This window comes from Bos javanicus, chromosome 11 (assembly GCF_032452875.1).
Source record: "Bos javanicus breed banteng chromosome 11, ARS-OSU_banteng_1.0, whole genome shotgun sequence".
Taxonomy (NCBI): Eukaryota; Metazoa; Chordata; class Mammalia; order Artiodactyla; family Bovidae; genus Bos; species Bos javanicus.
The window spans coordinates 21,786,102-21,808,255 of NC_083878.1; the positions used below are offsets into that span (position 1 = coordinate 21,786,102).

Genomic DNA, 22,154 nt, shown 5'->3' on the forward strand with positions numbered 1-22,154 from the left:
GTTGTTTCATGTCCAGTTCTAACTGTTGTTTCCTGACAATGCATATAGGTTTCTCAAGAGGCAGGTCAGGTGGTCTGGTATTCCCATCTCTTTCAGAATTTTCCACAGTTTACTGTGATCCACACAGTCATAGTCAATTGGCATAGTCAATAAAGCAGAAATAAGATGTTTTTCTGGAACTCTCTTCCTTTTTTGATGATCCAGTGGATGTTGGCGATTTGATCTCTGGTTCTTCTGCCTTTTCTAAATCCAGCTTGAACATCTGGAAGTTCAAGGTTCACATACTGCTGAAGCCTGGCTTGGAGAATTTTGAGCATTACTTTACTAGCGTGTGAGATGAGTACAATTGTGCGGTAGTTTGAGCATTCTTTGGCATTGCCTTACTTTGAGATTGGAATGAAAACTGACCTTTCCCAGTCCTGTGGCCTCTGCTGAGTTTTCAAAATTTGCTGGCATATTGAGGGCAGCACTTTCACAGCATCATCTTTCAGGATTTGAAATAGCTCAACTGGAACTCCATCACCTCCACTAGCTTTGTTCGTAGTGATGCTTTCTAAGGCCCACTTGACTTCACATTCCAGGATGTCTGGCTCTAGGTCAGTGATCGTGATTATCTGGGTCGTGAAGATCTTTTTTGTACAGTTCTTCTTTGTATTCTTGCCACCTCTTCTTAATATCTTCTACTTCTGTTAGGTCCCTACCATTTCTGTCCTTTATCGAGCCCATCTTTGCATGAAATGTTCCCTTGGTATCTCTAATTTTCTTGAAGAGATCGCTAGTCTTTCCCATCCTGTTGTTTTCCTCTATTTCTTTGCATTGACCACTGAGGAAGGCTTTCTTTTCTCTTCTTGCTATTCTTTGGAACTCTGTATTCAAATGGGAATATCTTTCCTTTTCTCCTTTGCTTTTCGCTCCTCTTCTTTTCACAGCTATTTGTAAGGCTTCCCCAGACAGCCATTTTGCTTTTTTGCATTTCTTTTCCATGCGGATGGTCTTGATCCCTGTCTCCTATACAATGTCAAGAACCTCCGTTCATAGTTCATCAGGCACTCTATCAATCATATCTAGTCCCTTAAATCTATTTATTTCCACTGTATAATCATACGGGATTTGATTTAGGTCATACCTGAATGGTCTAGTGGTCTTCCCTACTTTCTTCAATTTAAGTCTGAATTTGGCAATAAGGAGTTCATGATCTGAGCTACAGTCAGCTCCTGGTCTTGTTTTTGTTGACTGTATAGAGCTTCTCCATCTTTGGCTGCAAAGAATATAGTCAATCTGATTTTGGTGTTGACCATCTGGTGATGTCCATGTGTAGAGTCTTCTCTTGTGTTGTTCGAAGAGGGTGTTTGCTACGACCAGTGCATTCTCTTGGCAAAACTCTATTAGCCTTTGCCCTGCTTCATTCCGTATTCCAAGGCCAAATTTGCCTGTTACTCCAGATGTTTCTTGACTTCCTACTTTTGCATTCCAGTCCCCTATAATGAACAGGACATCTTTTTTGGGTGTTAGTTCTAAAAGGTCTTGTAGGTCTTCATAGAACCGTTCAACTTCAGCTTCTTCAGCGTTACTGGTTGGGGCACAGACTTGGATTACCGTGATACTGAATGGTTTGCCTTGGAAACAAACACAGATCATTCTGCCGTTTTTGAGATTGCATCCAAGTACTGCATTTCGGACTCTTTTGTTGACCATGATGGCTATTCCATTTCTTCTAAGGGATTCCTGCCCACAGTAGTAGATATAATGGTCATCTGAGTTAAAGAATGTCCATTATAGTTTGCTGATTCCTAGAATGTCAACGTTCACTCTTGCCATCTCTTGTTTGACCACTTCCAATTTGCCTTGACTCATGGACCTGACATTCCAGGTTCCTACGTAATATTGCTCTTTACAGCATTGGACCTTGCTTCTATCACCAGTCACATCCACAACTGGGTATTGTTTTTGCTTTGGCTCCGTATCTTCATTCTTTCTGGAGTTATTTCTCCACTGATCTCCTGTAGCATACTGGGCACCTACTGACCTGGGGAGTTCCTCTTTCAGTATCCTATCATTTTGCCTTTTCATACTGTCATGGGGTTCTCAAGGCAAGAATACTGAAGTAGTTTGCCATTCCCTTCTCCAGTGGACCACATTCTGTCAGACAGCATCTTGCCTAAATAGGCCCAATCTAGAGTATTTCACAAGAAAACAGCAAAGCCAGCTACTCAGAGACATGTGAATTGGTAACATTTTTCTAGCCACAACCACCACCATTCCTTATTGCCAGCACCACTACTCATACATATACTCTGCTCAACGGGTAAATCTCTGCAATTAGGCTACTTACACACGCTTTCTGGTCGGTTAGTTTTCACACTGGGTAACAAGCTCTTTGAAGGGAGGAACCACGTCTTTGTACCTTCTATTCTAATTAAACTGAGTACTAAACAAATATTCACGAAGCTGAATCACTGAAGTGACATAGGGTCGAGGAGCAGGAAGAAAGTGCAGATATACTAAGTAAAACATCTTCTTTATTTTTGAACATTATTCCCTTGCCCTGTGTAAATATCTAATCTGACCAGTATAGTGGGCCTCAAGCTTACTGTGACAATAATGTGGCTCTAGTATGTTAAGGAGTGGCTAGGCAATCCATGGTTAACCTTTGAAAAGTAATTATCACGAATGATGTAACAACTCTCTTCATGAGGGCAATCAACACCTGGCAGCACTGAACAAACAGTTGGAGGCAAGGGGTTTAATCAAGCGCTCAGGGAGATGGGAAAAGCAGCAGATAACTCATTCCCCTCCCTGCCCTCTGTGATGAGAGACGGAGGAGGAAAATGCACTCTCCCACCTCTCAGGACAGAGAAGGCTAATGTCAAAGGCTGGCAGGAAAGAAGATTCATAACAGTTAACTCTGGAGCCCCATGAAAAAACTGTGGAATGGGTCTTACTGGTACTTAGTCACACTTTCAAATTTTTGCTTTACAGTTTAATAAACAATGCTCTTCTGAAAACAAAACATCATACCTTATTTTCTCACGAAGAATTTTCCTACTTATCAATCTCAGTACTTTTCATGGTGTTGGAAGAGGAATGAGTTTCCCTACTTAGAAGAGTTGCTCCCATGCTGCTGCTGCTAAGTCGCTTCAGTCGTGTCCGACTCTGTGCGACCCCAGAGACGGCAGCCCACCAGGCTCCCCCGTCCCTGGGATTCTCCAGGCAAGAACACTGGAGTGAGTTGCCATTTCCTTCTCCAATGCATGAAAGGGAAAAGTGAAAGTGAAGTCGCTCAGTCGTGTCCGACTCCTAGCGACCCCATGGACTGCAGCCTACCAGGCTCCTCTGTCCATGGGATTCTCCAGGCAAGAGTACTGAAGTGGGGTGCCATTGCCTTCTCCTTGCTCCCATGAGCTGCTACCTAATCAGTGTTATCTGTCTGCATTTACATTCTACTTTAATAACTAAAGCTGTGAAAAATACCACAAATGAGTGACTGCAAGCAACTTTAATTAAATACTATTTCTTTAGTGTGAAAAACTAAAGAACAACTGGTAAAGAGTCAAAGGAATCAGGTCCACAAACAAGATGAATGGCCTTGGGTAAATTACAAGCGCCATGCCTGCTTCCCTGCAATAGGAAATGCGAGCATTAGGCGGAAGAGAGTGTTCAAATGACACTTCTCTGCCTTCGAGTATTTTCTACGCCAAGTTCTGAAAATTGTAAAAAGATCTGACCACCATCTATCTATGACCTAAAAAGTATCTTCTGGCTCTAAAATAGACTTTAAAACACAATAAGAAGAAAAAAGATAAGAACTTGAAAGTGAAGTCTGAAAGTACTGTGTTGATTTGAGTTTTTCCGTAAGATGTAGTAAAACCCAAACGAACTTTTGGGCCTGGAACCCAATACGTATCTGTGCATTCTATTCTATTAGCAGGCTCTGCCACAAGCGTTCATTTGGATCCCTTTTAACTTTCTTTTAAAGTAAGTCTCAAGAGCTGGTGGTGTACTAGCTCCATCAGCCTAACAACCACAGAAACAAACCTGCAGTCTGACAAGAGCAGATTTACTGACCCCCTGCAACAAGCAAGACTGCACACCAGGGCAATCTTCAGCCGTCTCACAAAACGAAGGAGAAAGAGTAGTTACAAGATTTGGGGAAGAGTAGTTAGCCTTCCCTGGTGGCTCAGATGGTAAAGAATCTGCCTGCACTGTGGGAGACCTGGGTTGGGAAGATCCCCTGGAGGAGGGCATGGCAACCCACTCTAGTATTCTTGGCTGGAGAATCTCCATGGACAGAGGAGCCTGGCAGGCTACAGTCCATGGGATCACAAACAGTTGGACACAACTGAGCAGAGTATGAAAGCTGTAAGACTTACAACTATAATAATATTTATAGTAGTTACAAAAGAGTAGAGTATAGGGCTTCCCAGGTGGCGCGATGGTAAAGAACTCGCCTGTCAACACAGGAGATATAAGAGATGCTGGTCCAGTCCCTGGGTTGAGAAGATCCCCCGGAGGAGGGCATGACAAATGACTTCAATATTCTTGCCTGGAGACGTCCAGGGTCAGAGGTGCTTGGTGGGCTGCAGGCCATAGGTTGCAAACAATCGGACAAGAGTGAAGTGACTTAGCACGCACACACAGAGTACAGGTGAGATTTACATGAAGCTGTGTTTTGATAGGCTTAGAGCAAAGCAGAGCTGTGTGTAAAGGGTCTACTTCAGGACTGGACTGCAAAGTGAACCAAGATCCTCTTTCCTCAGGAACTACAAAGTTAAGACAGATGTGGATGCTGTGTCCAGAAACCCCTTATCTGGAGCTGTGTGTCTTGGCTGTAAATTAAGACCATTATTCTATGTCAGAGAGACCTAGATTCTCCAGGCAAGAGTGGGATGTTTTATTCTTCCTGATATAATTACACACAAGTCAAGTTTCCGACAGCCTGATTTTCCAAAACAAAGTTTTTCAGTGAGTTGGCAACCCATAGTCATTCAAAGACAGGGTTTGTTATGACATTTCACAGCTCTATCATTCTTGGGAGAAATATTGTTTCTTGTTGAGTTTGAGGTTTTATCTATGTCTGCTATTCCAGCCTGATAAATGGCCAGATTCTGACTTTCTCTGCTATTTAAGATTCCTGTCTCCACAGCTTGCTAATTAAACTGATTACATTATGCTCTTCAGAAAAGTTTGTTTGCCGATTTATCTTTTGTTTGTTATACAGCAATTTCTCCATGAAAGATATCCAACTTCAGTGGATACACTGGTTTTGAAGAAACATTATCTAACCTCAGTGAAGTTTATGTACTCATTTAATGTGCTAGCTTAATTTCAATTAGTATAATGCCCTCAAGGTCCATCCATGTTGCTGCAAACGGCAGATTTCCTTCCTCTCTTGGCTAAATAATACTCCGTGTATATATGTATACACATGCTCGCACACAGGGAGAAGGCAATTGGCAACCCACTCCAGTACTCTTGCCTGGCAAATCCCTTTGATGGAGGAGCCTGGTAGGCTGCAGTCCATGGGGTCGCTAAGAGTCAGACACGACTGAGTGACTTCACTTTCACTTTCCACTTTCATGCATTGGAGAAGGAAATGGCAACCCACTCCAGGGTTCTTGCCTGGAGAATCCCAGGGACAGAGAAGCCTGGTAAGCTGCAGTCCATGGGGCTGCACAGAGTCGGACACGACTGAAGCGACTTGGCAGCAGCAGCAGCTCGCACACATGCACACACCCATATCTTCTTTATCCATTCATCCACAGACACTTAGGTTGTTTCTTTATCTGGGCAGTTGTGAATAATGACATAGGAGTGCAGGTATCTCTTCGATATCCTTTCATATCCTTTTGATATATACCTAGAAGTAAGACTGCTGGATCACACTGCAGTCCTATTTTTCATTTTTTAAGGAATCTTTATAGTGTTTTCCACAGTGGCTACACCAATGTACATTCCCACCAACAGTGCACAGGGGTGCCCTGTTCTCCACCTCCTCACCAACATTTATCCCTGGATAAAAAATGGGATATTTTTATGATAAAAACCTAAAAACCTGCACAGCAAAGGGAACCTCAAGAAAATGAAAAGACAGCCTACAGTATGGGAGAAAATATCTGAGAATCATATATCAGGTAAGAGGTTAATATCCAAAAAAAATATAAAAAACTCATAAAAGTTAATGGCAAGAAACCCCAAACAATCTGATTTAATAATGGACAGAGGAACTGAAGAGATATTTTTCTGAGGAAGACACACAAATGGCCAACAAGTATATAAACGGTGCTCAACATCATTAATCACCAGGGAAATACAAACACACCACAATAAGACATCACCTCACGTCTGTTAACATGGTTATCATAAGCAATAAAAAGATAACAAGTGTAGATTAATTTTTATTGTGAAGATCTCTGGGACTACAATGTAATTTATAAAACATCAATAAAATGTAAACTTTGTTAGAAGCAACTGGTCTTAAATGGAAACTGGACTTTCTTCTATACTGGTGTATTATGGGAATACAGTAAATATTACATTTGTATTAGCCGTATTTCAGGTAAAACGCCAGAAGTCACTGGTCTGCATTACATAGTGAGAATCAAGAAGCCTTTCTGCAGGAAGATGAGATCATGAAGTGACATTATCTGGGTAATGTTGTTCTCTTTTCTATAAAAGTATTAATATTTCTATCTCTCATTAAATACTTGTCTTAGTATTGCTCAGATATTTTTTTTTTTACCCACTTCATGAGTAAGGCTTAAAATAAATTTACAAACATATTTTTGTTATCCTCTGAGACTTTGGGGAAAAGGTAACATGGATGGATAATTTATATAACAGGGCAGGAAATGCACTAATGAGCAGTTTTTAAAACAGAGACAAATTTACCTACCTAGGGGTAGTACCCCGTCTAATTCCCTTAATACTAATTTCTAAAGAAAAGTTCTTTAATAGGTAAAAATTGATGACATATTGTTTCTAGGTGATATTCCAGTGACAGTTCTTGAATAGCAGCATAGGTAAGTCAATGGGCATAATAAAAACGGTTGATTTCTAACTTCAATTAAGTAGTCAATACTGTACAACAATTCCATCACTGTTAACTGGTCAGTTCCGTCTATTTTCTTACCCGGGTTCAAATCCTCAAAATAAAAACACTCAGATTGCCTCGTGGGGTAGACTACCGTTTGTGCCTCCAAAAGCCATTCTTTCCTTCTTCTTGGACATGTTAACGACTACTTTTCCCAGCCTCTTCATTTCCCTCTTGCATTTCTGCAGCCATTGAAGTTACGTTATAGCAACAAAATGAGCAACAAAAACGAACAGAACTGGTGTGTGACTTCCAACCTCACTTTTTAAAAAGAAAAGTTACTTGCCTTAAAATATCTATCTCTCTACCTGCAAGCTAAAGATGGACATACCAGTGACCCAACCTCACATCAGCAGATGAATGAGTGCTCCACTGGGTGATAAATCACAAGGAACAGGCATCCTTGAACAACCTCATGGAACAGAACTGAATTACCAACTTGTGCTCACCTCAGAACTGTTATATGACAGAGAAATAAATGTCAATTTTGTTTAGGTCACTTTATTTTGGGTATTTTTGCTATAGCAGTTAACCTGAATGTAATATGCTTCTTTTAAAAAATGTTTACAATTTGATACTGATTTACAATTTGTGCCAATTTCTGCTGTACAGCAAAGTGACTCAGTTATACATATATATACACATTCTTTTCCTAATACCCTTCTCAATATACCTCTTCACTGGTCTCTCTGTTTCCAATACTAATTTACATTTCAATTCATCTGCCACATTACTACCAGTTATCTTTTAAAACACAGACTAAATATTAGTCTTCTCCCTAATAATCTTCTGTGACCCATGGCTCTAGACCTTCTGGCATGGAACAAAGGTATTATGGTACCTAATCTGGCCCTAAGTATCTTTCTGGTTTTCATCCTTTATGGTCCACTCCCATCCTGGACCATGCCCCACTTTTTCCCATGAAGGTTCTTTAGCTCCAGCATCATTAGACTTCAGCTTTTTCCAATGAACAGAAAAACAAAACATAACTTTGTAAAGTGAAAGACAGAGGAGGTAAAGAAAATTAAATCTGACTGAGCGACCAAAAAAAGGTGTGAAGAGACAGTATATACACATATGGTCACTAAAGTGATTAGCTTCAGGGTATGCTCTTTCTGAGAAGCATCTGAAGATGTACTGATTATCCAGTGGCTGAAATGTCAACAGCATCAACATCCAGAAAAAAAAAACAAAATAAGCGGTTATTTAAATTATATGGATAATATACACTTTTTATTTAGGTGACATCCGTATAACAAAGTAGCATTTAGTATATTCCCAACACTATGCCTCCATCACCTCTATTTAGTTTCAAAACACTTTATCGCCCCCAAAGGTGACCCCACACCCACTAAGCAGTCACTTCCCCTTCCTCCCTCTCCCCAGCCCCTGGCAACAACAAACTAGATTTCTGTCTCTTTGGATTTACTTATGCTGTATAGTTCATATATTAATAAACAGAATATACAATAGGTAACCTACTGTGTTTGGCTTTTTAGCACAATGTTTCTGAGATTCATCCTTTTTCATTTTGTAGTTTTATCAGTATAGATGATATAAACTTTACAAGCAGGAATATTTGTAAATGCAACATACTGAAACCAACCTAAAGGCTCACATATAGACCAGTGACTGAATTAACTACTGAATAGTCATATGATGGAGTAACTATACAGAATGAGAATTAATGTGGAATGATTTCTCAGACATAATGTTAAATGAAAAGGGCAAAATTCAAAGGGATAGCTATAGTATGCTCTAGCTGTCTACCTTTTGTGAAAAAACAAAAAATAAGAAAATATTCAAGTACTGCCCGTTTGGGTAAACAAAACAACACAACATGGAAAGGATAATCTTGAGACCATAAATTGTGGTTATCAACAGGGGATGAATGGGAATAGAATAAAAAACAGAATGATACTTCCCTAAATCATGTTCAAGTTTCATGTACTTCACAAATACTCTAAAGGAATGAAATCAAAGATGAATACAAACAGAAACAAATGAACTGGTCAGGTTTTCATGGGGTAAAATGCATCCCCTCAAAAGATACGGCGAAATCAACCTCCAGTACTTCTGAATGTGATCCTATTTGGAAATAAGGTCTTTGCTGTAATCTAGTTAAGATGAGGCCTTTATGGTGGTCTCTATAGCTGGTGTCTTCATACAAAGGAGAAATTTGAACACGGGGTGTTTGCTCTGAGATGATGGAGGTAAGGACTGGAACCATCTATAAGCCATGGAATACCAAAATTGTTGGCCATATTTTTCAGAGTTCTCAGTAGGAACCAACTCTGCTGACACCTTGATTTCCAACTTGTAGCCTCCCCTGTAGAGAATAAACTTCTGCTGTTTCAAGCCATCTAGTTTGTGCTATTTTGTTATGGCAGCCTGGAAACCATACAGACTTCAAAAGAATAACATAAGCAATTTTGAAAGGGAGACGGAGAACCAGATTTTAGGATAATATATGCCCTCAGCCTACAGATCAACAGAATTCTGAACAATGACCTCCAGTTAGCAGCTGAGTTCTCAAGGGAGGCATAGGTTCATAATACTTTTATGTTCAAGGATTAAGAAAATAAATAAATATACTGTTGATAATGGAAATGAAGTTTCTCTCTGTTGGAGAAGGAAGTTACACATATGGAATGGAGAGAAGAGTATTAGATTGGTATTGGAGGTATAAGCGTGAAATGGTTTTCAACAAAGATAGATGGGGGTAGGGGAGGGAAGAGGTGCGTGGGTATGTATATATTTATGTGTGCATATACACACCTATTTCCTGGCTCTATCCCTGAAGACAACCTAGTAGAAACCATGCATCAGTAGCAATAAACAGACCCAGCATTCAAAACAAAGGCTCAGGAACTCTTTCAGATTAAAACAAACAAAAAACCTGAAGAGACCTGGCAACTGATTGCAACACATCCTCCTAGATTTTCTTTTTTCTAAAAACGTACTACTGGGGCAACTGACAAAATCTGAGTAAGAACTGTGGATTAAATAACAGCCCCGTAGCAGCATTAATTTCCTGATTTTGATCACCGTACTGTTATGTAAGGCAATGAATGACATTCCATTGTTTTAAGGAAATACACATGAAAGGTATTCAGAGGAAGAGGGTATTTTAAGTGTAGGAAAAGAAATAGAGAAATCTAGATGAAATATTAAAATTCTTTGTACTATTCTTTCCAATTTTCCCTAAAGTCTGAAATTACGTTAAATAAAACTGTAACAACTTAAGATTTAACACTGAAAATAATGAACAATGAGCTCTATAGTAGAGAGGCAAACTTTCAAAAAATATTGCTGGAGAACTGGGAATTATTCTAAAAATTCCAGGAAGTGCCTGTAACGCTTGAATACATAATAGCACAGGCTCTAAGAAAACATAAACTTGGATTTGAATTTGCTCCTCTGTTATACAGTCCTAGGCAAATTAATCTTTCTGTGTTTCTATTCTATGAGATGGGGATGCTAATACCACACCTACTGCATTGCCTCTCATTAGGAGGATTAATTGAGACAGTACACAGGAAGAGCTCAGTATAGGGTCTGGCACATTGTCCTAAGCAAGCATCCAAAAAGTGGCTGCTGGAACTCTTATCATCATTAGCATTATTGTTGTTATGTGAGTTTGTGAATTTAAGGAAGATAATTCCACCATCTGGAAAAACATTAATAAGAAGGTTAATTTCTGTTGAACCAAGTTCTGCACATCATCATTATTTTCTACTGATTTCTGGGCCCGTGTGGAATTCTGCCAGGGGCTTCCCAGGTGGCACTAATGGTAAAGAACCTGCCAGCCAATGCAGGAGACATGAGACGTGAGTTCGACCCCTGGGCTAGAAAGATTTCCCTGGAGGAGGGCATGGCAACCCTTTCCAGTTTTCTTTTCTGGAGAATTCCATGGACAGAGGAGCCTGGCAGGCTACAGTCCATGGGGTCACAAACAGTCGGACATGGCCAAATTCTCCTTTGTACCTTCTCTGATTTAGAAGACAAACCCAATATGATAGGTGCATTTTCCTGGTTTTTAATTTCAAAAGGACCTGTTAGTACTTCAGAGCCTATTAATGTTATTTTAAGTATCTCCAATAGTTCTAAGCATGTGTAAGAGTACATGTGTGTGTGAGAGACTCGGGAAAGTAAATGTTACCTTATACAACATTTTTAGACTTTAAAGACTAAATTGGATATATCAAAGATTCAAACTAAACATATAAAAAGGGCTCTTTTCTTTATTTGGTGGTGGTGGTTTAGGTGCTAAGTCATGTCTGACTCTTGTGACCCCATGGACTGTAGCCCGCCAGGCTCCTCTGTCCACGGGATTCTCCAGGCAAGAATACTGGAGTGGGTTGCCATTTCCTTCTCCAATACATTAAACTACTTAATTTTCACACCAATACTAGGAAGTAGAAACTATTGCTATCCCTACTGTGCAGAAAGGAAAAACAGGTAGAGCAGTTAAATATCTGCCAAGGTCACACAGTTTGCTGTGATGGAGCCTCAATTATAATCTAAGCATTCTGGGTCCAAAGTCCACATTCTTAACCACTATACCATGCGTGCTTTGATTTCACTATCCATCATAGAAACAACTGGGCTTCAAACTAAGCACTTCCTTAATAACTTTAACTTTTCAGAACATAAATGAGAATCAGGCACGCACAAAAAGGTACCATGAGAAGATAAAAGAGACAATGCACAGTTCAAAGGAAAGTTCTTCTGATAAACTTATAGCATGCTCTTTTTCATTAGATACAATTCTAACAAACCTGATTGTCCAATCTTCTGGCCAACAGTGCAACAGAAACAAGCAGACAGAGGAGGCAGATATAAAGGGCCAGACTTCAAAATCAAGAAATGTGCCTTGTCATTTTGTCTTAATACAATACATTGTCAGTAAATGTTAACTGATGTAAAGAGAAGCAACTAGGGGATTCGCTGACAGTCCAGTGGTTAGGATTCTATTTATTAAGTTGCTCAGCACGGTCATCAGAGAGATGGGAGTGGGGGCAGCAGGGGCAACTAGCGACACTGAGTGGGGAAAGGTCATCATTTAGAGCCTTTTTCTAAGAGGCACAGTCACGTTTCTTTATTTGTCATGAGCTGCTGAAGACAACTTATAACTATTAGTTACATTATGATAACTATCCTACTCTCCGCATGCTATTTCAGATGAAATGCATTTGAGAAATACTTACAGATAATGGTTAAAACAACTTTGGCAATTTAAATAGAATTTTAGAAAATTTACCTCTATGAAATCCTTTATTTTCCAAAGTCACTGAGTATCTTCCATTATTGTATCTACCTCTGATATCCAAACAATACCATTATCAGCCATTATGTTACCCTTCATCAAATTCTATACAAAAAAATTTAAACAATTTTGCCCAAATACAGTTTCACTTAGCTTCACGTTCAGATTGGATATCAGTTATCAAGAAAAAGGGGAAAAACAACTACTTTGGATGCAAATTCTTAAAATCCTTTTCATTACACTTGACTATTTCAGGTTTAGTTTTTGTTTTTCAAAATGTCAAAGACTAGATATTAGAATTCTAATTCAGAAAAATGAGTACATAACACTACCAATGAAGCTGTCCTCTTCTACCACATTCCAAATCAAACCTGAATCTTACCAGTCTTCGAGAGCTAACTCCCCACCCACAGAAGACCACATTAAATGATTCTATGGTGAGATAACTGGCAAAACCCAGTTATCTGGGTTAAGGGGGGAAGTTCCACAGGACAAATGACTAAGGACAAAAGGCAGGAGGGACAAGGAAAAAAATAAAGAAGTGAAGGCAGAACTTATAGACATAAAAGAAGTTTGAGACATATCAACTAATTGTAACATGTGAAACTTATTTGTTATTAAGAAGCTCTTATTAATATTGTTAAGACAATGGTATTATGATTATATTTTTATAAACTATATCAAGGCATATTTTAAAATCATACATGGGCTTCCCTGGTGGCTGAGCACTAAATAATTCACCTGCCAATGCAGGAGGCGCGGGGTGATCCCTGAGTTAGGAAGATCCCCTGGAAAAGGAAATGGCAACTCACTCCAGTATTCTTGCCTGCGAAATCCCAGGGACAGAGGGGCCTGGCAGACTACAGTTTGTGGGGTTGCAAAGAGACGGGCATGACAAGAACTGAACTACAGCAACAATTAATCCATATCAAGTGCATAATCAAAGATTTTTCTTTAGCAAATTCACCTAGTTGTGCAACCATCAGTATAAATCAATTTGAAAATATTTCCATTACCCAGTAAGACCCCTCACATCCATTAACTATTAATCCCTTCTCACAAACACACCAGCTGACTAATCCTCTTTCTGACTCTGTAGATGTGTCTTTTCCAGACATTCCACATTAACAGAATCATCTGGCTCCTCACACTTCACAATTTTTAAGGTTCATTAGTGTCACAGCTGGAGAAGGTGATGGCACCCACTCCAGGACTCTTGCCTGGCAAATCCCATGGACGGAGGAGCCTGGAAGAGCAGGACACGACTGAGCGACTTCCCTTTCACTTTTCACTTTCATGCATTGGAGAAGGAAATGGCAACCCACTCCAGTGTTCTTGCCTGGAGAATCCCAGGGACGGGGGAGCCTGGTGGGCTGCCGTCTATGGGGTCGCACAGAGTCGGACACGACTGAAGCGACTTAGCAGCAGCGGCAGCACTGTCACAGCATGTATCAACAGCTTGTTTCTTTTTATTGCTGAATAGTATTCCATTGTATTGTATAGACATATTTTGTCTATTTACAGTTTTGTCTATTCATTTACAGTCTATTCATTTACAGTTAGGCTGCTGTAGGGCAGTTAGGTTGCTGCCAACGTTTGCCTGTTAAGAAGAACACTGCTGTGTGTAAAAGTTGCTGTGTAGGTAGATACACAGGAGTGGAACTGCTAGGTCATTGCCATTGCTATTGCTAAGTCACTTTACGGCAAACTAATAAACTTTTCAAGAAATGTTTAAAGTGTTTTAGATATATTAGCTTATTTAATCCCTACAACAGCCTTAAGAGGAAGCTATTACTATTATCCCCATTCTAGGGATGAGGAAACAAAAGTCCATCCAAAAAGCTTAAGCAATGTGGTCAAGTCAGATGAGAATCAAAGTAGCTTGGCTTTAGCATCTGTGGTCATAACCACTAGGCCATATACTTCAAGCTCACTGACAAGTTAAACATTTCTCACAAGACATAAACAAATTAAAGAAATTTAATATAAAAATTCAGGTGGCTTCTAAGAACACAAAAGGAGACAGTCCAATGTTAATTAAATTTAAGTGTATACCTCATAACATATATATGGTAGTAATTCTTGTTATCTCTGAGTGGCAGAGTTGAAATGTATTCCATTTCTTTTTATTTAATTGTATTTTCATTTATTACAGTGATATATATATATATATATATATAAAAGGCAGTATTTAAGATTAACATAAAACAAACAACTCACTAATCAGAAAGCAAATGACCTGATGAACAATAAGATTTTAAGTTCCTAATTTTTTAAAGGACATTTTAAGATGTCCTGAGTGAGTACTATGCATTGACCCTAAGTTGAGTGCTGTGGACATAAATCTGATTGCAACTTAGGAAAAAAGAAAGGCAACTCTAGAATCACAGCTGTGGGAAAAGGTGCTCCTGTAGTAGGAGTCATCTTTATCAGAGGAGGGGTTAGGGAGAAAGGTTTCCCGAAAGAGAAGGCATTAAACTGATTTGAGGGAATGGTGTATGAACACACTGCTTCTAAGCAGACTCTTGCATCAATAACATAGCCTCTTCTTAATGATTAAAAACGGAGGCCCTGCTTCAAATGTCAAACCTTTCTTTTTTTGTCAGTTTGTCAATTTTGAATATCCACTAAAGAATAGGAGTTTCAAAGAAAAGGAAAAAAGCTTTGTCTTGTGATGTTAGAATATAATTAGAGCATAAAAAAAAATCTGTAAATACCTATAAATGAGAAAGTATTTTTTAAATTCATTATATTCGCATGTAGTTTGATCACAGTCAGTCAAGGCACCCTTGAAACTTCATCTTAACAGCACTTCTAAGTGTGCTGATGATCAACATCAGGGGTGGGCAAACTACAAGCACAGGTGGCCTGGTTGGTCAAGAATGGTTTTTCGGCAACGAATAGTATTTACGTTCCAGGAGGAAGAAAGAGAGGAGGGAAGAGAGCGAGAACCATAAACAGAGACTACATGTGGTCCCAAAAGCCTACAATATTTTACTCTCGACCTTTACAGAAAAAGTTGTCTACAATTAAAAAATTATATATATTACTGGATGGATCTGTGGCCATACAGAAAGGCATCAGCAGAAAGGCACTATCACTGAGGTGGAATTCAGTCTAGACACCAGTACACGTACATACTTACGATGGGAGGGAGAAACCGGGGAGGAGAGGGGTTTTTAAGAGTACGCAGTTAGTTCAGAAAGACATGGGTTCTGCAGGGAGTGGGGGGAATTCAGGGATAGAATACAGTTGAAGCAGATGAAAAATAGGGAGCAGTCCTGGGGCTTTACAAGCTACTCCAGGTAGAAGGCAGCTATTCCAATATTAACGACCCATAAAATGTGAGAGTTAGGTTTACTGAGGAAACTGAGACTCAGAGCTAAAGTTACTTGCCCAAGTTCACAGAGCAGGAGTACGGGACACCAAGAACTGGTCTGCAAATACCAGATGCCACTTCCGTTCTTTCCACTGCAGCACACTGCCTCTCGTCACTGGACAGAGTTAACCTGGACAAACCCCGCCATCACTGTGTGACAAGTGAGCTCAACAGAGTCCAGAGGCAACAGTCTCCTCAGGAGCTCCCCTTCCTCCTGCAGTCATCAGTGGTTTCTCAGGGAAGAACTGGGCATGGTGTCTACAGGTCTCAGAGAGGTGGAGGAGCAGACAACAGCCCTCTCTGCCAGATATTGGGAACAATAGAGAATGTTGACCAAACATCATTAAAACAAGCCTGAGATATCCAGTGGCTGAGGGCAGTAAGAAACACCAAATTTCAATGAATTTACCTGGTTCCAATTTTATTACTTTAATTGCTGCCAGTTCACCGGTGTTAACATTCCGTGCCTAAAAAACAAAAGAAGATAACTGTGAAAAGAAAGCTTTCATAAAAACTTTATGAAATGCTATTTTAGCTTACTACTTATATTGTCAATTATTCAGAATATTTTTTAAAGCAAGAATTGTAAAAGTGATTTATATTTACAAAACAAACAGTATATTCTTCCCAATGAATTTCAACATCAATCCAAGTATAAATTTAATGAGGATGATAATAACAGCAGTTAACAGAAACCTAGATTGTAGTATATCTAAGCACTATTCCAAGTGGTTTTCTATTTATTGAATGTTTACAGCAATCTTAAAAGGCAGGTACTAATGTAATAATATCAATAATATTCTCGTGTTGCACATGAAGAATTTGAAGCACAGAGAACTTGCCAAGACCGTATAGCTAGGGACATGCTGGGATTCAAACCCAGGCAGTCTGACTCCAGAGCCTGAGTTTTTTAAACATTACATTCCACTGCGATTCACTCAAGTTCAATTCAGTAGCTCAATTGTGTCCGACTCTTTGTGACCCCACGGACTTCAGCACACCAGGCTTCCCTGTCCATCACCAACTCCCAGAGCCTACTCAAACTCATGTCCATCGCATTGGTGATGCCATCCAACTATTTCATCCTCTGTCCTCCCCTTCTCCTCTCACCTTCAATCTTTCCCAGCATCAGGGTCTTTTGCATCAGGTGGCCAAAATATTGGAGTTTCAGCTTTAGCATCAGTCCTTCCAATGAATATTTAGGACTGATTTCCTTTAGGATGGACTGGTTGGATCACCTTGCACTCAAGGGACTCTCAAGAGTCTTCTCCAACACCACAGTTCTAAAGCATCAATTCTTTGGTGCTCAGCTTTCTTTATAGTCCAACTCTCACATCCATACATGACTACTTGAAAAACCATAACTATGACTAGATGGACCTTTGTTGGCAAAGTAATGTCTCTGCTTTTCAATATGCTGTCTAGGTTGGTCATGGCTTCTCTTCCAAGGAGCAAGCGTCTTTTAATTTCATGGCTGTAGTCACCATCTGCAGTGATTTTGGAGCCCCCAAAATATAGTCTCTCACTCTTTCCATTGCTTCCTCATATATTTGTCATGAAGTGATGGGACCAGATGCCATGATCTTAGTTTTCTGAATGTTGAATTTTAAGCCAACTTTTTCACTGTCCTGTTTCATTCAAAGAATTCTGAATTAACTAGCTTTAAACTTTTAACCTAAAAAAACTTTATGAAAATCATATACCTTTATATAACTGTAAAAACAAGCTCCTCATATCTGTTTAAACACATCTGATAGTATAAAGAAATCAATTCAATACAAACCAAATACATTTTACAAGCCACATATTAAAAGTAAAAACTATTTTAAAAAATCAACCCATAATATTAGATTGCCAGTGTTTACAAGTGTAATTACATGTAAGTAAGCAGAAATCATCTTTTCAATTTGTATAAAAATGGTAGTTATTTTTGTAAATTTAAAATGTTTTATAATTGAATAAAAATTTTAAAAATATTTTAAACTATGAACTGAAACAAATTGATTTTTGTATCAACTAATGAAGACCAATATATGCAATTCACTCAACACTGAAAAATTCATTCATGTCATGAGAATTATTCTTAGTTGTAATACTTCTTATTAGTGGACTGGTATGATGCTGTGAAAGTGATGCACTCAATATGCCAGCAAATTTGGAAAACTCAGCAGTGGCCGCAGGACTGGGAAAGGTCAGTTTTCATTCCAATCCCAAAGAAAGGCAATGCCAAAGAATGCTCAAACTACCACAAAATTGCACTCATCTCACACGCTAGGTAAAGTAATGCTCAAAATTCTCCAAGCCAGGCTTCAGCAATATGTGAACCGTGAACTTCCTGATGTTCAAGCTGGTTTTAGAAAAGGCAGAGGAACCAGAGATCAAATTGCCAACATCCGCTGGATCATAGAAAAAGCAAGAGAGTTCCAGAAAAGCATCTATTTCTGCTTTATTGATTATGCCAAAGCCTTTGACTGTATGGATCACAATAAACTGTGGGAAATCCTGAAACATATGGGAATACCAGACCACCTGATCTGCCTTTTGAGAAACCTATATGCAGGTCAGGAAACAATAGTTAGAACTAGACATGGAACAACAGACTGGTTCAATATAGGAAAAGGAGTATGCCAAGGCTGTATATTGTCACCCTGCTTATTTAACTTATATGCAGAGCACATCATGAGAAACGCTGGGCTGGAAGAAGCACAAGTGGAATCAAGATTGCCGGGAGAAATATCAATAACCTCAGATATGCAGATGACACCACCCTTATGGCAGAAAGTGAAGAGGAACTAAAAAGCCTCTTGATGAAAGTGAAAGAGGAGCATGAAAAAGTTGGCTTAAAGCTCAACATTCAGAAAACGAAGATAATGGCATCTGGTCCCATCACTTCACGGGAAATAGATGGGGAAACAGTGTAAACAGTGTCAGACTTTATTTTTTTAGGCTCCAAAATCACTGCAGATGGTGACTGCAGCCATGAAATTAAAAGACGCTTACTCCTTGGAAGGAAAGTTATGACCAACCTAGATAGCATATTGAAAAGCAGAGACATTACTTTGCCAACAAAGGTCCATCTAGTCAAGGCTATGGTTTTTCCAGTGGTCATGTATGGATGTGAGAGTTGGACTGTGAAGAAAGCTGAGAGCTGAAGAATTGATGCTTTTGAACTGTGGTGTTGGAGAAGACTCTTGAGAGTCCCTTGGACTGCAAGGAGATCCAACCAGTCCATTCTAAAGGAGATCAGTCCTGGGATTTCTTTGGAAGGAATGATGCTAAAGCTGAAACTCCAGTACTTTGGCCACCTCATGCGAAGAGTTGACTCATTGGAAAAGACTCTGATGCTGGGAGGGATTGGGGGCAGGAGGAGAATGGGAAGACACAGGATGAGATGGCTGGATGGCATCACTGACTCAATGGACATGAGTTAGAGTGAACTTCGGGAGTTGGTGATGGACAGGGAGGCCTGGTGTGCTGCAATTCATGGGGTTACAAAGAGTCGGACACGACTGAGCGACTGAACTGAATTGAACTGAAAGCTCAGTGAATCACCCATAAGGGATGATAACAATATTAACAGTGAATCCTTCTAAGAGTATTGGGGCATTAAAAAAAAAATCAGTTTCTAAGAAGATATATACGGGACACAGTCACTGCTAAAACATATAAATAAAAATTTAACCTTTAAACTCAAAGAACAACAAAGGTATTAAAAATACAAATTACGAAGAATTAAAATTAAAATTTCAAGGGAAGTTCATTCCTTTTGAAAAAAATCTCCATAACTCATGAACACTTATGATGCCAACTTACTAAAGAGTAGTAAGTTTTGAACTCAGCAGTAAGTTTTTGAACTACAAGCAGTTCAAAACAGATTCGAACATTTACTCAAATTAACTTAATTTCCATTACATGAAACAGACATTTCCAATAGTGTCACAGAAGTATTTATCGCTTTCACCAGGATAAGAAGACATATATATATAAATGGAATAGAAATAAAATCAGAGTGTCATTCTGGGAGCATTTTGTAAAGAGGATGGAGCAGAGTGCAAAATATTCATTATATCACAGCACCGTTAGTCATAAATCTTCTCAAACACTATCAGAACACCTTGCCTTTCCTCACGTTGTGATACCTCTTCTCTGTTAGACTTCTTGACACTCTGTCCTCTAATCCGTATCTTTTTTAAGCACTTCTCCAATAAAATAAGACACCCCTCTCTAATTCTCAATTCTCCATTTAAAAATCTTGAAATAGTTTTATTTTCTGATTATTGAAAAATAAATTCAGAGTCTGGGTAATTCCAAACGAACAAGCAAAAGAAAATATGAACTCAGAGAAAGCTAAAGTGAAGTGAAGTCACTCAGTCATGTCCAACTCTTTGCGACCCCATGGGCAGTAGCCTGCACCAGGCTCCTCTGTCCGTTGGATTTTCTAGGCAAGAGTACTGGAGTGGGGTGCCATTTCCTTCTCCAGGGAATCTTCCCGACCCAGGGATCGAACCCAGGTCTCCCAGATTGTAGACAGACGCTTTACCATCTGAGCCACCAGGGAAGTCCCTCAGAGAAAGCTCGGGTGACTATTTTTACAACTGAAATTCTGTTTCCAACTGACCGCAAGAGGGCACACTTCCACTGACAACACAGGTTACACAAGGGTCCAAAATGGCTGCAGCACACAATGTACTCTTCTAAAAATAGATTCATTAATAGTTAACACAGCACATATTTAACAGAAAAACTACGACAGTAAACTACGGGTAAGTACTTTACGAGAGTCAATTATTTACTATAGGCTTGACTTATGAATACTATTTTTCAAAATTTAAATTAGGATTTTCTAAAGGGTAACAAGTTTTTAAATTATGGCTCTTCAGAGTCAATAAGAAAAGAAGACAGCTAATGATTACTGTTCTTTCTGCCTTCTGAATATTTTCTAATACGTAACTTATTTGACAGAAATAAGATAATTCACAAAAAAGGGAAGAAAAAATCCTCAGGAAACCTGAATTTCTGATCTTTACCACATCATAGTCCTTGGGTTTATTCATGAAAGGTGTTTAACATTATGATTCATCAAGAATCTTGGGTCTTCTGGCTAAAGTAAGTCATATTTTGCTGTTTCTAAATTTACAGCAGCCAAGATTACACATAAGTAAATTTTAAAATACCAACTCTAATGCTCTGTACCTGCTATTCTTTTTTCAATCACCTAGAAAAATTGATTACAGAAAAATGAAAACAAGGTAAATATTTATAATTATAATAAAGCATATAGTTAAAAAATTTCTAATTCACTATCAGTAACATGAGGAGGCCTTACAAATACCTCTGAAAAGAAGAGAAGTGAAAAGCAAAGGAGAAAATGAAAGATATACCTATTTGAATGCAGAGTTCCAAAGAATAGCAAGGAGAGAAAAGAAAGCCTTCCTGAGTGGTCAGTGCAAAGAAATAGAAGAAAACAATAGAATGGGAAAGACTAGAGATCTCTTCAAGAAAATTAGAGATACCAGGGGAACATTTCATGCAAAGATGGGCTCAATAAAGGACAGAAATGGTAGGGACCTAACAGAAGCAGAAGATATTAAGAAGAGGTGGCAAGAATACACAGAAGAACTGTACAAAAAAGATCTTCACGACCCAGATAATCACGATGGTGTGATCACTGACCTAGAGCCAGACATCCTGGAATGTGAAGTCAAGTGGGCCTTAGGAAGCATCACTACAAACAAAGCTAGTGGAGGTGATGGAATTCTAGTTGAGCTATTTCAAATCCTGATAGATGATGCTGTGAAAGTGCTGCACTCAATATGCCAGCAAATTTGGAAAACTCAGCAGTGGCCACAGGACTGGAAAAGGTCAGTTTTCATTCCAATCCCAAAGAAAGGCAATGCCAAAAAATGCTCAAACTACCACACAATTGCACTCATCTCACACACTAGAAGAGTAATGCTCAAAATTCTCCAAGCCAGGCTTCAGCAATACGTGAACCATGAACTTCCTGATGTTCACGCTGGATTCAGAAAAGGTAGAGGAACCAGAGATCAAATTGCCAACATCTGCTGGGTCATCAAAAAAGCAAGAGAGGTCCAGAAAAATATCTATTTCTGCTTTATTGATTATGCCAAAGCTTCTGACTGTGTGGATCACAATAAACTATGGAAAATTCTTAAGAGATGGGAATACCAGACCAACTGGTCTGCTTCTTGAGAAATCTGTATGCAGGTCAGGAAGCAACAGTTAGAACTGGACATGGAACAACAGACTGGTTCAATATAGGAAAAGGAGTACATCAAGGCTGTATATTGTCACCCTGGTTATTTAACTTATATGCAGAGTACATCAAGAGAAACGCTGGGCTGGATGAAGCACAAGCTGGAATCAAGACTGCCGGGAGAAATATCAATCACCTC

At 39.2% G+C, this 22,154-nt stretch overlaps 1 protein-coding gene across 2 annotated transcripts in view; it reads right to left on the reverse strand.

Moving 5' to 3' along the window:
* MAP4K3 (mitogen-activated protein kinase kinase kinase kinase 3) overlaps positions 1-22,154 on the reverse strand; it is a 183,324-nt gene that overhangs the window by 105,991 nt on the left and 55,179 nt on the right. For both annotated transcript variants that reach the window (XM_061432144.1, XM_061432143.1), the window contains exon 2: positions 16,148-16,205. In XM_061432144.1, the coding sequence (XP_061288128.1) occupies positions 16,148-16,205 (58 nt within the window). The remainder of the gene's footprint in view (positions 1-16,147; positions 16,206-22,154) is intronic.